The sequence below is a fragment of the Osmerus eperlanus genome, chromosome 8, assembly GCF_963692335.1.
Source record: "Osmerus eperlanus chromosome 8, fOsmEpe2.1, whole genome shotgun sequence".
NCBI lineage: Eukaryota > Metazoa > Chordata > Actinopteri > Osmeriformes > Osmeridae > Osmerus > Osmerus eperlanus.
In genome coordinates, this window is record NC_085025.1 from 1,453,551 (window position 1) to 1,468,791 (window position 15,241).

General features: G+C 49.0%; 1 protein-coding gene across 6 annotated transcripts in view; it reads left to right on the top strand.

Annotated features, from left to right (window-relative positions):
• LOC134025396 (unconventional myosin-VI-like) overlaps positions 1-15,241 on the top strand; it is a 46,322-nt gene that overhangs the window by 20,338 nt on the left and 10,743 nt on the right. For all 6 annotated transcript variants that reach the window (XM_062468391.1, XM_062468392.1, XM_062468393.1 and 3 more), the window contains exons 12-26: positions 1,359-1,503; positions 3,141-3,298; positions 3,394-3,485; positions 3,711-3,783; positions 4,918-5,045; positions 5,559-5,654; positions 5,850-6,020; positions 9,107-9,145; positions 9,726-9,819; positions 10,420-10,550; positions 10,678-10,755; positions 11,807-11,936; positions 12,802-12,892; positions 13,279-13,423; positions 14,605-14,813. In XM_062468391.1, coding sequence (XP_062324375.1) covers positions 1,359-1,503; positions 3,141-3,298; positions 3,394-3,485; positions 3,711-3,783; positions 4,918-5,045; positions 5,559-5,654; positions 5,850-6,020; positions 9,107-9,145; positions 9,726-9,819; positions 10,420-10,550; positions 10,678-10,755; positions 11,807-11,936; positions 12,802-12,892; positions 13,279-13,423; positions 14,605-14,813 — 1,780 coding nt within the window. The remainder of the gene's footprint in view (positions 1-1,358; positions 1,504-3,140; positions 3,299-3,393; positions 3,486-3,710; positions 3,784-4,917; positions 5,046-5,558; positions 5,655-5,849; positions 6,021-9,106; positions 9,146-9,725; positions 9,820-10,419; positions 10,551-10,677; positions 10,756-11,806; positions 11,937-12,801; positions 12,893-13,278; positions 13,424-14,604; positions 14,814-15,241) is intronic.

Genomic DNA, 15,241 nt, shown 5'->3' on the forward strand with positions numbered 1-15,241 from the left:
AAGGGAGAGTTCATTTATAAAAACGAAAAAAAACATTCTGTCACTCACCTAAGCCGTGAGCAACCATCTCCTGGGTTTCTGCCACCACAGAAACAATCAGGCTTTTGTTCCTGTGCAGCAGGTGCCATTTGCTTTCTCTCCCCTCTCAAGAAGCCTCTTGTTTGCTGATTGATTACTTTAATCTTCAACTTCCCTCGCCAGCCACCATGCTCCTCGGTTTGTCTTCAGTATAAACATGCTCCTGATCTTCGTCTCAGATGCAAAAGGAGAGTACTTCCCAGCATTCACTGGGGTTTGGAGACCAGGAAGTCCTTGAAGGAAATCCCAGCTCCACAGAGAGCTGCTCCCCGAGCCAGGATTCATTTCATTATCCAAAATTACAGTGTTAACAAATCAAATGATCATCATTTTTGAGAGCTGCCGTATTTTGTGTTATTGTTTGACCAGATGTGGTGTGCCCCCTCACATTTCAAGAGCTGGTACGTTGGGATTACCAACCGCTGCAAATTCTGAATTTCACACGACCCCGAGCGAGCTCCATCTAAATGGAAATTCCTTCCTTTTGAACGTTCTGGCGAAACTGAGGCCAGCAGCTCCAGGTTCCTGCCCGTCTTTTCACAGTGCGCAGCAAGGGGGGGGGCTTACAGATGCTTACAGAGAGCTCCCACGGCAGGGGGCTCCCACGGATGAGCATAACGACTGGTGGTGTGATGAGCAAGGTTGCACCCCTCCCTCCCGTTCAGAACATGGGAAGCGGAGAGGGAGGGTGTCTTTTCTGCATCCCACCCGAACTAGCTCTGCTCCCCTTATCTCTGTGTCTGTCTCTGCCTTTGCGATCGGAGTGAAATATAGTGAGTGTTGAGCAATGATGGAGTGCCTTTTTCTCAGGTCCAATGAAGCCCATTTCATTAGGAAGTAGATATACAGAAGAGGTTAAATAGCACAGATAAATCACATCAAGTAGGCTACCTCCGTGACTTGGTCCTGTTACTCTTACTTTAACAAGACAATTTGTACTTGTTTAAGGCATCTCGTTGCATGGTTGGCCCCAAGTCACATTATAAATTAGTTTAGACACCTTGGCGTGGCTTATGTTGAGCATCTATTGATTTCGGTATCGACGAGGACCCTATTGATCTTCAAGGGGACCGCATGTTGATGTATGTGGCAATTGAGTGCAAAATAAACGCTCGATTTAACATAGCCTAAGTGAGGCTCTTCTTCAGTCCCTCTTCCAACTTCCCCGAGTTGGAATTCTCACCTGAGGGTTCCATGTGACACTTCCAAGGACAAATTGTCAACAACAACAAAAAACTCTGTAATTGCTCAACACCAAACTGCTGTGTTTGTGTCCCCAGGCGGCTGCACCCTGAAGAAGCAGTCAGGCCGGCCCTTGGAGCACTGCGCAGAGCTGCTCGGTCTGGATGAGGGCGACCTCCAAGTCAGTCTCACCACGAGGGTCATGCTCACAACAGCAGGGGGCGCCAAAGGAACGGTCATCAAGTAAGGAGGCAGCAGTGAGGGATGGGGACCAGACGTGTATTTGTGAATCTTTTTTATTTATTTTTTCGAGGATGGAAGGCCTTCTGCGTTAAGATAGTTTAGAAGTAATTCAGATTTTTTTTAAATGTATTCTTTAATTTTTTTGGGAAGGGTGGAAGGTCCTCTGCGTTAAAATAGTTGAGAATGTTATTTATTTATTTTATTTTTTGCTGTGACATGTCTTTGGATATCGTACTATGATATCCACACCAGAGATGACAGTAGCAAGGGAACGGAGGCGGGGAACGGAGGCGGGGAACGGAGGCGGGGAACGGAGGCGGGGAACGGAGGCGGGGAACGGAGGCAGGGAACGGAGGCAGGGGAATGGCTAATGGGCCAGAGGAGGGATTGGTCTGCTCCGCCCAGCCTTAAGCATGGCTATTTTAATGCCTTATGTAAGTGGGGAAAGCCTTCGCTAAACGGCCTGGCAGGCGACGGCTTTACAGTCGAAAGTGTCGACGTTTTGACATTGAGTGAGTGAAAGAGAGTTCAGACATCAGAAGTTCATAGTCATGGTCCCCCTCCCCCACACCCGCTTGTTGGCGAACAGCTACGGGCTTATTAACCTCCCCCTGCTGGCCCCCCCTGCTGACCCCCCCTGCTGACCCCCCCTGCTGACCCCCCCTGCTGACCCCCCCTGCTGACCCCCCCTGCTGACCCCCCTCAGGTCATCTTAATGCTCATTTAAATTAGCCATTGGGCTGAGGCTGTCAATTCCACCGACAGCTGATAAGATGCCGGAGAGGAATTTATGCAAGGTGAAGACCGAGAACACTTGGAAGAGATGCACATAAGCAGCACTATTAGCGTCATGTCGTTTCAGAGTCCTCGGGTTTGTAAATGACAGGGGTCTCAACCCTTGGCGTTTCAAATGTTTAACTGGAGATTCTTTCCGGAAAGGGGTTATGAGTTATACATGTATGGCAGTCTTGGCAGAAATGTGGAAAGGGGGTTGACGGTGTGTGTGTGTGTGTGTGTGTGTGTGAGTGTGTGTGTGTGTGTGTGTGGGGGGGGGGGGTCAGAGAGTGCTTATAGGATATGTCACCTTTAACACCACTCAGTGCTTGGTGAAACTCCACAGGGGGTAAAGTTAATGGATGTGTCTGGCCTCGTCAGTCCGTAATCATATCTCACATTAGAGGTAGACCAGGGCACAGCCATGGTCCTATCTGCTGATCCCCCTCTAGTGGAGAGGGTTGTGTTTGCGGACGCCTGGCTTAAGTGCACACCAGCCATGTATTTGTGAATTAAAGTGCAAAATTTTAAGCTTTTTTATAAAGTTTTGAAGCCCACAGGGGGATGAATGCGATGAACGATTTACATTTTCCTTGCTTTAGAGCGTCTTTGTAGTCAGATTATATTGAACTAAACCCTGGAGTGTCTCCAGAGGCAACACCCCTGTTGAGCTGGTTCTTAGACTTTGTAATTGTATTATGATGGGTATTGCACCCCAATCACTCCCCTCCCAAATTTTCAATAACGCAATTATCTGCTTGGGAAGCCAAGCAGGCCTGGGGTAGTTTGTACTGAGCCAGGGTCCTCACAACTGGGTGCAATCACCCAAACCCTTGTTATTTGTCATCTTTTCCATCTGGCAGGGTGCCTCTGAAGGTGGAGCAGGCTAACAACGCGAGGGACGCCCTGGCCAAAGCGGTCTACAGCCGCCTGTTCGACCACGTGGTCACCAGGGTCAACCAGTGCTTCCCCTTCGAGTCTTCTGCCAACTTCATCGGGGTGCTTGACATCGCAGGCTTCGGTATGTCCCCTATGTCTGAGAGGCTGTGAGGTTCGGGGGAAGAAGTTCACGTTGTTGTTTTGGTTTTTGACTTGTGTGCTTGTTTTATGTTCCAGAGTACTTTGAGCACAACAGCTTCGAGCAGTTCTGCATCAACTACTGCAACGAGAAGCTGCAGCAGTTCTTCAACGAACGCATCCTGAAAGAGGTAAGTGCTTTTACTAATTATTATCTTACATTAGCACTGCTGTCCCGGCTTTCCAAAACATAGTTATCACTGCAGCTGTTAAAAATAATAAATCCATCACTTACATTCCATTTATTATATTTTATTGGGGTAGAAACATTTTTGTTGCTTGGATTATATCGAAAACAATCAGTTAGAGCTTGAATTTCATCCTTTCACAATCAAGCCTCTCTTCCTACTTTCCAGGAGCAAGAGCTGTACCAGAAAGAGGGACTTGGGGTGAACGAGGTTCACTACGTCGACAATCAGGACTGCATAGGTCAGTTTCTGCTGAAGCACCTCTGTTCCCTCCAGACGCCAGGCTGGTTTTCACTGCTCTATATTCATTCAGCAGCACAGTACAGGGTTGACTCGATTGTTTGTGTGTGTGTGTGTGTGTGTTGGTGTGTGTGTGTGGTGGGAGACAGCAGAGTGGTTTCTCAGTGTGAAGGGGTTAAACTCCCGAGCGAAATAATTCTCGTTTGTGGAGCTTCTGCGCTGTTACCTGGACAACAGAAGTAGAGATTGCGGAGGGGGCCTGATTGATTGAGCATGTGGAGGAGCACATCTAAACAGCCTTTTTGCTGTGCTGCCCCCACAGCGAGAGCAACACAGAGGGGTGGAGGTGACGGGGGGTGAATGCTAGCTTTTCACTACGTGCCCCCTCCACATAATGGGATCCGAATTCAGCCAAGCACCTTTCAGTTTGCAGAGTGCTCAGTGGAGCCTGCACTGTAGGTTTTGGCCCAGAGCACACACCTTACCTTGAATTTCACCAATTCATCCATCACACCAAGTCCCACCCCCTCCCCCCCAAAAAACTAACACTTAATATGCGCGTGGGAGCTCTCAGCCTTGTACAAAATCATGGTTTTGTTGTGTCGCAGTAGGTTGACATTGATCTCCAGAACAATGTCAGGCATTGTAAGCTTTTGCAAATGTGTCAAACCCAGTGTGTGCTCTCTGCAGGTGTCTTATTTGCACCTGTTCACAACACAGAGCAGTACATGTGTACGGGCCTCCAGTCATTTCAGCTACAGTGTGTGGGCGGTAGGCTGGTCTGTGGTTAGATGGATTCTCTGTGCTGTAGATTTGTGGTTAGAGGTTGGTTTTGCTTTCAGCTCTTACTTGAAAAGTGTCCTAATAAAAATGTTCTTTGTGACACTATGCATTTTTTATACCGAGCAGTTATAGGTCAAGGTGAAACTACTTATAAACTACCTTTCTTTATTAAACTTAAATTTAGTTCTGGACAGGTATGTCTCCTATAATTGGAAAGCGTATGGGTCCCAGGGCTGTTCCCAAATTTGTTCTTTGAGCAAAAACACTTGTAAGATCGTATGTTATCTATAAGGCCACGCTGATTACATTTGCTGAATAGCCTTTTGTGATGCTCTCTCCTCTCTCCTGTTAGACCTGGTGGAGGCCAAGCTAGTGGGCATCCTGGACATCCTGGATGAAGAGAACCGCCTGCCCCAGCCCAGCGATCAGCACTTTGCAGAGACCGTACACAACAAGCACAAGAACCACTTCCGTCTCACTGTGAGTCCCCGCAGCCTGCCAACAGAGCTGTTCTCTAGCTCTGAGCTGTTCTCTAGCTCTGAGCTGTTCTCTAGCTCTGAGCTGTTCTCTAGCTCTGAGCTGTTCTCCAGATCTGAGCTGTTCTCCAGCTCTGAACTGTTCTCCAGATCTGAGCTGTTCTCCAGATCTGAGCTGCTCTCTAGATCTGAGCTGTTCTCCAGATCTGAGCTGTTCTCCAAATCTGAGCTGTTCTCCAGATCTGAGCTGTTCTCCAGATCTGAGCTGTTCTCCAGATCTGAGCTGCTCTCTAGATCTGAGCTGCTCTCTAGATCTGAGCTGTTCTCCAGATCTGAGCTGTTCTCCAGATCTGAGCTGTTCTCCAGATCTGAGCTGTTCTCCAGATCTGAGCTGTTCTCCAGCTCTGAGCTGTTCTCTAGCTCTGAGGCGTCTGCACACTGAAGTATCCACAACTACATCTTAATTGTTCCTCTTATGTACTAAAAATCAGTGTGTGTGTGTGTGTGATCCTCTCAGGTGCCCAGGAAGTCCAAGCTGGCTGTCCACAGGAACGTGAGGGATGACGAGGGCTTCATAGTCAGACACTTTGCGGGAGCCGTGTGTTACGAGACGGTAGGCTCGCGACACAGCCTCCGCTCTTCTCCAAACTTCTATACCTTGTGCCTCGTCCCAAACTGGATCAAACCAATTCCAAACTGGATCAAACAGTTTACATGGATACACATGGATAATCATTAGCTGTAAACAACAATTTAATCCCTTAAAACCTGCAGTCCTTGTCAAGAATGGTGAATTTGTGACTTGCAGACCAAGTTTGTGGAGAAAAACAACGATGCGTTACACATGTCCCTGGAGTGCCTGATCAGCGAGTCCAAGGACAGGTTTGTGAGGGAACTCTTTGAGAACTCGAACAACACCAAGGACTCCAAGCAGAAGGCTGGAAAGCTAAGCTTCATCAGCGTCGGGAACAAGTTCAAGGTGAGCCAAACATCTACGGCTTTTAAACCCACTTAATCACACATCACCTCAGGATGCAGCTTCATGTTCATTCAGAAATGAATGAGGACAGAAGGAGAACATGTTACTATTATTAAGATTTCACAGCTTCCCTGCAAGTGTAAGTTTTGCGTTGGGTAATGCAATATGTGACACCCGCTGGGTGTTTGGTATGAATATTAATGGTTGTTAATGTCGGCACTGTTCTGCAAACGCTAACATGACTGCGTGGAATATAGACACGATGGAATGAGGTAATATTATGTTTCTGATGATAGGTTATGTTAAATATAGAGTATGTGTACCTTCACCTTTCAGCTAAAAACAGCATGACTGTTTGGAATTCAGACTGTGTGTTGCAACAACAGACTTTTTTTATCTGTGCGGAGCGCGGCTGCGATCTTAAGACTAGGGGCCAGGGCGTGTCTAGCTGTGAGACATTCAGGAGCCATCGATAAATCACCCCTGTGCTCCTCTGCCCATCCGCTCGACCACAGCGACATTCTGCATTCTGGCTCAAGGCTGTTTATTGGTCACACTGAGTGTCATTTGGCAGGTCACCCCACCAGCCAATAAAAAAACAGTCTGCCATCAGACTTGGAAAAGGTAATATAGACAGTACTTAATGGTATTAGCTCTCTGACCTTGACAGTCCTCTGTGAAGGGTTTGTCTGTGCCTGCTGCGCCAGACCATCCGTTTATGTGAAAGGTGTGACAGATGTGAGGTTTGGGTGAATGTGAAGGTCACAGTGGGCTCCCTTGAGGAGCCAGCTCAACATCACTACCTTCATAGCACTAAACACAAAGCGTCTGAAAAAGCATAATTACAGTTAGGTCCATAAATATTTGAACATTGACACAATTTTCATCATTTTGGCTCTGTATACCACCACAATGGATTTGAAATGAAACAATCAAGATGTGCTTTAAGTGCAGACATTCAGCTTTAATTTCATGGTATTTACATCCAAATCAGGTGAACAGTGTAGGAATTACAATACATTTTATATGTGCCCCCCCCCCTTTTTAAGGGACCAAAAGTAATTGGACAATTGGCTGCTCAGCTGTTCCATGGCCAGGTGTATGTTATTCCCTCATGAGAGTTCGTTTTTTCATTGACAAGGAGCAGATAAAAGGTCTAGAGTTCATTTCAAGTATGGTATTTGTGTTTGGAATCTGTTGCTGTCAACTCTCAATATGAAGTCCAAAGAGCTGTCACCATCAGTGAAGCAAGCCATCGTTAGGCTGAAAAATCAAAACAAACCTATCAGAGATAGCAAAAACATTAGGTGTGGCCAAATCAACTGTTTGGTACATTCTTAAAAAGAAAGAACGCACTGGTGAGCTCAGCAACACCAAAAGACCCGGAAGACCACGGAAAACAACTGTGGTGGATGACAGAAGAATTCTTTCCCTGGTGAAGAAAAACCCCTTCACAACAGTTGGCCAGATCAAGAACACTCTCCAGGAGGTAGGCATATCTGTGTCAAAGTCAAAAATTAAGAGAAGACTTCACCAGAGTAAATACAGAGGGTTCACCACAAGATGTAAACCATTGGTGAGTCTCAAAAACAGGAAGACCAGATTAGAGTTTGCCAAATAACATCTAAAAGACCCTGTACAGTTCTGGAACAACATCCTATGGACAGATGAGACCAAGATCAACTTGTACCAGAATGATGGGAAGAGAAGAGTATGGAGAAGGGAAGGAACTGCTCATGATCCAAAGCATACCACCTCATCAGTGAAGCATGGTGGAGGTAGTGTTATGGCGTGGGCATGTATGGCTGCCAATGGAACTGGTTCCCTTGTATTTATCGATGATGTGACTGCTGAAAAAAGCAGTAGGATGAATTCTGAAGTGTTTCTGGCAATATTATCTGCTCAGATTCAGCCAAATGCTTCAGAACTCATAGGACGGCGCTTCACAGTGCAGATGGACAATGACCCGAAGCATACTGCGAAAGCAACCAAAGAGTTTTTTAAGGCAAAGAAGTGGAATGTTCTGCAATGGCCAAGTCAATCACCTGACCTAAATCCAATTGAGCATGCATTTCACTTGCTAAAGACAAAACTGAAGGGAAAATGCCCCAAGAACAAGCAGGAACTGAAGACAGTTGCAGTAGAGGCCTGGCAGAGCATCACCAGGGACGAAACCCAGCGTCTGGTGATGTCTATGGGTTCCAGACTTCAGGCTGTCATTGACTGCAAAGGATTTGCAACCAAGTATTAAAAGTGACAATTAGATTTATGATTATGTTAGTTTGTCCAATTATTTTTGGTCCCTTAAAAAGGGGGGGGGGGGCACATATAAAATGTGTTGTAATTCCTACACCGTTCACCTGATTTGGATGTAAATACCCTGAAATTAAAGCTGAAAGTCTGCACTTAAAGCACATCTTGATTGTTTCATTTCAAATCCATTGTGGTGGTATACAGAGCCAAAATGATGAAAATTGTGTCAATGTCCAAATATTTATGGACCTAACTGTATCTGTCTATTCCGACGAGACGCACCTGTGTTGTTTCTCACCTGTTTGGATGCGTTATTGTTGTCGTTGTGGTTTTGTCAAAGTGACACTTTCAATATCCCTTGTGGTTGTAATGTACTGTTACCTGTCAGTTTGAGTTTGACTGGACGCCCAAAGCCAAGGGAATGAGGAATAAGTATGCATGTTGGCTGTGAGCTGGCCTATTCCACCTGTTCCTAGAGTCTGTCTCTAACAGTGTTGCCAAAAAGATCTTGCCAGAAGTCACTAGAGGCTCTCTGAATAGTCGCTAAAGGTTACTAGATTGTGTGATGACTTCATATATTGCGTCAACCTTTAGATCTGTAGATGTACAATTACAGATCTAACAGGCTACTTACTTAAACACTAAGAAAGCCAAACGGGATGTTATTCGCAAGTCAGTAAAGATCAGGTTATTTTGCTGCTACTCAACAACGAAAACGGAGATTGTCAAAGTAGATTTGTCGCTAGAAAAGTCGCTAAATCTAGCGACAAAGTTGCTAAATTGGCCACACTGATGGTCTCTAAACATACTTTTCTCTCATCTCTTTCGAACAGACCCAGTTGAACATTCTTCTGGAAAAACTTCGCAGCACGGTCAGTACCACCCCAGTCACCCAGACACCTTGGTTAGCCCTCAGCTCTACATCCCTTTTTTACACAGCTTCATTGATCCCACAGGAGGCATACGAGGACATGATGCCATTTTGTCAACACATTAAATCCTAATCGAGGCCCATGCAGTTTAGAGCCTGTAGTTTGTCATAAGGAGCTGTGTGTGTGTCCATCTACATATTTTAACAGCCACACGTCTCCCCTTCCTCTCTCTCCCTCCTCTTTCTCTCTCCCTCCTCTCTCTCCCTCCTCTCTCTCTCTCCCTCCTCTCTCTCCCTCCTCTCTTTCCCTCCTCTCTCTCCCTCCTCTCTCCCCCTCCTCTCTCCCCCTCCTCTCTCCCCCTCCTCTCTCTCCCTCCTCTCTCTCCCTCCTCTCTCCCCCTCCTCTCTCCCCTCCTCTCTCTTTCCCTCCTCTCTCTCCCTCCTCTCTCTCTCCCTCCTCTCTCTCTCCCTCCCTCCTCTCTTTCCCTCCTCTCTCTCTCCCTCCTCTCTCTCTCCCTCCTCTCTCTCTCCCTCCCTCCTCTCTCTCCCTCCTCTCTCTCTCCCTCCTCTGTCCCCCTCAGGGCTCCAGTTTCATCCGCTGCATCAAGCCCAACCTGAAGATGGTGAGCCACCAGTTTGAAGGAGCCCAGATCCTGTCCCAGCTCCAGTGTTCAGGTCAGTCAGAGAGCTGCTGCAGTACAACACCCACCCCAGGTCCTCCACTCTGAGCAGCAGGGAGTGGACCAGTCAGACCTGGAGATGGAGGACTCTCCCACACAGCACAGTGTTCCACACTGCTGCCTATTCTCAGTCTTTTGTCCTAGACCTATGAATGTGTGGTGGCCCACTAGGGACACTAGAAGCCAATATTACCTGACAGCTTTTTAAACTTCTTGTCTTTCTCGTCGGCCGCCTTCTTAAGGCTGCAAAGCAAATTTCCCCAGTCTTCCTGCCTCATTTGCATATTCAATTGACCGTGGTTTAGTTCAGTACCCTTGGAGATATTTCATCCACAAAAAGGCAGTAGACGTGACTAGTATTCCTCAGCTCTCTATCCTGGAGAACAAAAATATCATGATTGGAATGTTTATTTGACGTGGAAAGATTCGAACACATGAATGACAGTTGTTATGACAAATCAAGAAGGGAAGTAGATGGACAGAGATTTATTTAGTCCTTTTAAGAAATTCATCATATTTCATTCAGCAATACCCCCCAAAAATGTGTGTGTGGATGTTTTGTTCCACCTGCTCTGACCCACCTGTGCCCTGGCAGGCATGGTGTCGGTGCTGGACCTCATGCAGGGCGGCTTCCCCTCCAGAGCTCCTTTCCACGAGCTCTACAACATGTACAAGCAGTACATGCCTGCCAAGCTGACCCGCCTGGACCCTCGCCTGTTCACCAAGGTGGGCGACACCCGAGGCCCCCCTCCCACAGCCTTGACACAGCCGCCTAACCACTCATCGCTATTCCAGACACCACAGACGCAGCAAATGTTTATTCACCGGGACTGTGCTCATGTTTTTGCCGCAGGCTTTGTTCAAGGCATTAGGGCTGAACGAGAACGACTACAAGTTCGGTCTGACCAGAGTGTTCTTCAGACCCGGGAAGGTGAGGCATTCAGGATTATAGCTCTTTTAAAGAGGTTACCGTTTCCTAATGTTGAGCTGAGATTCATTTAGGCAGAAAAGGTAAAAGTCTAAGCTAGATTTTTGATAATAGACCAGTGCTAACAGATGGAGTATTAATTTCTAGACATATGAATTATTTATACTGTAGTGCCTGTGCTTTTTTGTAAAATCGAACGGTGCTTGTTGTGGAGTACACCAGACCAAGCCCATTGTGAGGACTGATGTCTCTTTGACACTGGACCCAGGGATGAAAGTCATGAATACATGAATATTTAGAATCTTTTGTTGTTAAGATGATAGTTTGAGCCACTGTCAAACCCTGTGAGTCTGTCTCTAGCCTCTCTGGCCAGGCCTCCCTGGTAGAGTGCAGGCTTGTTCAAGGCTGTGTTTGCAGAGAGAACATAACTTACCCTTCATGGACCCCCACCTACTCCTCCACCTTCTCCTCCTCCACCTTCTCCTTCTCCACCTCCTTCTCCACCTCCTCCTCCATCCTCTCCTCCACCTCCTCCTCCATCCTCTCCTCCTCCACCTTCTCCTCCTCCTCCTCCACCTTCTCCACCCTCTCCTCCTCCACCTTCTCCACCTCCTCCTCCATCCTCTCCTCCTCCACCTTCTCCTCCTCCTCCTCCTCCTCCACCCTCTCCTCCTCCTCTTCCATCCTCACCTCCTCCACCTTCTCCTCCTCCATCCTCTCCACCTCCTCCTCCACCTTCTCCTCCATCCTCTCCTCCTCCACCTTCTCCTCCATCCTCTCCACCTCCACCTCCTCCTCCACCTTCTCCTCCTCCTCCTCCACCCTCTCCTCCTCCTCTTCCATCCTCTCCTCCTCCACCTTCTCCTCCTCCATCCTCTCCACCTCCTCCTCCACCTTCTCCTCCATCCTCTCCTCCTCCATCCTCTTCTCCTCCATCCTCTCCACCTCCTCCTCCATCCTCTCCTCCTCCTCCACCTTCTCCTCCATCCTCTCCTCCTCCTCCACCTTCTCCTCCTCCTCCTCCTCCTCCACCTTCTCCTCTTCATCCCACCAGTTTGCAGAGTTTGACCAGATCATGAAGTCGGACCCTGACCACCTGGCAGAGCTGGTTAAGAAGGTCAACCAGTGGCTGATCTGCAGCCGCTGGAGGAAGGTGCAGTGGTGCGGCCTGTCAGTCATCAAACGTGAGTCGGCTCAAGGCCTCGCCGTTTGCCCCCGACGCTCCCAGGAGCTACAGAGAGGGTGCACGTGTTGTGCTGTCGGGAAACACTTCAAGGAGCGCCAGTCGTTTCTCCGTTTCTATTCAGAGTACAACACAGCTGATAAACGTGACATGATTCTGACTTGAGCCAGGTCACATCTATCTGACCCAGGCACCAGTCTTGAAGCACACACCTTGCACACACCAGTCATGCTGTCAAGCCTGCATTTAGTCCGCAGGCTTGACAGACTGTAGTATCTCTATTCCATTTCACACCCTACTTTGAGGAAGGTTTTCCATCTGGTCTGGTGTCTCTGAGCATTTCCAAGGTGCCATAGTAGTCTATGCCAGTCCCAGCAGGTCTGTGGGTGGAAGGCCTTTAAGCTTCTCTTTCTCTTCCTATACCTCTCACAACATTTATCTCTCTCCCTCCCCCCCTCTCTCTCTCGCTCTCTCTCTCCCCATCTCTCTCTTTCCCCTCTCTCTCCCCTCTCTCTCTCTCTCCCTCCCCCCTCTCTCTCTCTCTCCCTCCCCTCTCTCTCTCCCCTCTCTCTCTCTCGCTCGCTCTCCCTCCCCTCTCTCTCTCCCTCCCCCCCCCCCCCTCTCTCTCTCTCTCTCTCCGCTCGCTCTCCCTCCCCTCTCTCTCTCTCTCTCTCTCTCTCTCTCTCTCTCTCTCCCCCTCCCCTCTCTCTTCTCTGTCTCTCTCCCTCCCCTCTCGCTCGTTTGCTCTCCCTCCCCCCCTCTCTCTCTCTCTCTCCCTCCCCCCCTCTCTCTCTTTCTCTCTCTCTCCCTCCCCTCTCTCGCTTGCTCTCCCTCCCCTCTCTCTCTCTTCCTCTCTCTCTCCACAGTGAAGAACAAGATGCTGTACCGTGCCAGTGCCTGCATCAAGATGCAGAAGACGGTCCGCATGTGGCTCTGCAAGAGGAAGCACAAGCCACGGTGGGTGTCCTCTGCTCCTCTCCTCCTCCCTCTCCTCCTCCCTCTCCTCCTCTATCTCATTATACACCACTTTCACAGCTCAGCAGCACCAGCCTGTTTAACAATCCTCATGTATCGCCACGGAGACCGTCACACCGTGCCTTGTATGGCGAGGCTTATTACCTTAGTAAAGCTCCAGGAGACTTGTGATGATAAACAAAACCAGCCCTCAGTCTGGGGCTAACCGCATGTGTGATTAGTTGGGTGTGGTGTGTGTCTGTGTGCGTCTTTTGATTGTGTGTTTGATTGCGTGGGGCTGTCTGTAAGTGTGTGGCTGTCTGGGAATGTGTGAGTGTTGGATGTTTTTGGGGTGTGTCTCTGAATGTGCGTCTGTGTCAATCCAACAGGATTGACGGGCTGGTGAAGGTGCGGCATCTGAAGAAGAGGATGGACAAATTCAACGAGGTGGAACTGAAGGAGGGCAAACAGGAGATGGCCACCCAGATCCAGGAGCTGGACGCAGCCATCAGCAGCCTGATGGTCAAGATCAAAGTGTGTGAGACGGCACAAGCACCTCCTCTTTCTGCTCTGCACTCAAGAAGCCACATTCAGGAGTTAACACGCGTCTGCACCGCTGAGCCTCGCATGCTCCACTCACTCCAGAACACTTAAAGCTGGGTCACGTCAGATTACAACACATTGTGTTACCGTTCCTTTAGAAGAATTAATAACTAGTCACGCTTCACCATAAGCATTCCAGAAGTTATTTGCGTTCCAGAATAAATACCTGAAAATACATGTTCTGATGTTGCGCTGTGTTGGATGAAGTGCTTTTTCCCTTGCTGCCAGATGGCAGGTAATGATGTGGAGCTCAGACTGTGGTTTGTTTGGGAACCTCTGGGAGGCAACGCCTTTATTAAGGCCACTCTCCCCTCCCCTGCTCTGCCACTCATCACAATCCACGTTTCTGCATTCACACAAATAGACTTGTTTTGGCAGAGCTCTAGTGTGGCTGGCTCCCTATCTACCCAAATGGCATCCTAGTCTCTGTCAGCACCGCACACCAACACTAGCTTGATTATAATCACAATCCTCCTAGGCATACTCGTTTTTCTCTCAGTTTTCAGATGTCGTCCATCTTGTCTCCAAATCCCAAATAAAGTAACTTATCCTTTTGTTCTGCTGTTCAAACTGAAAGTGCATTAATGCTTTTTAGAGAAGCCTCGTTCACGTTGAATTCCCTTGCACCTTGTTAATTTGTTTTTCTAGATACGAATACATTCTGCAGGGGTTCTGTGAGAGCCAGGGTTGCCAGGTTGGCTGGAGTCACACATAATGTGTGTTTGTGTTAGGAGGACAGGTCCTGGTCGGGCAGACACAGCTGCGCTAAGTCATACTTTTCCCATAAAAGCTTCCATTGACGTGATGCAAGATGTGCATGAATATTTACGACCTGCAACACGTTTGCCTCTAATTCAAAGCTACGCCGCAGCATGCGGAGTCTTAGGAAATGCCAGCAGCAAGATATGCAGGGCTCTGATAAGGGATGAACGATGATCTGCCCAGCCAAGGGGAGAATTAGGCAAGTTAGAATGCATTACTGTTCTGTGTGTGGGTGCGGTCTGGCCGTAGACATACTGGCTCGTTGGGTCTGAGACCCTGGTGGGGACCTGCCCACCACGCTTATCTTCGCCTCTGCTCCCCGCCTGACCTTTCCCCCTCTGACCCCTCAGGGCACCATCATGACCCGCATCGAGATCGACCACGAGTACCAGGCCCTGGTGACGCGCTCGGAGCAGCTGCTGACCGCCATGCAGAACCAGAAGAAGGAGGAGGAGGAGCGAGAGCGTCTGAGACGCATCCAGGAGGACATGGAGCGAGACAGGAGGAGGAGGGAGGAGGAGGAGCACAGACGCAAGCAGGAGGAGGAAGACCGCCGCCTGTGAGTAGCTGACCGGGGGGAGGAGGAGGAGGAGGAGGAGGGGTGGTCAGGAGGAGGAGGAGGAGGAGGGGTGGTCAGGAGGAGGAGGAGGAGGAGGGGTGGTCAGGAGGAGGAGGAGGAGGAGGGGTGGTCAGGAGGAGGAGGAGGAGGAGTGGTCAGGAGGAGGAGGAGGAGGAGGGGTGGTCAGGAGGAGGAGGAGGAGGAGGGGTGGTCAGGAGGAGGAGGAGGAGGAGGGGTGGTCAGGAGGAGGAGGAGGAGGAGGAGGGGTGGTCAGGAGGAGGAGGAGGAGGAGGAGGAGGGGTGGTCAGGAGGAGGAGGAGGAGGAGTGGTCGTCAGGAGGACACAGAGAAGAGCAGACACATTTGTCCTTTATGAGGGTATAAAACCTGTTGGCAGAACCGATGTGGCCCATCGTAACCGTCACATAT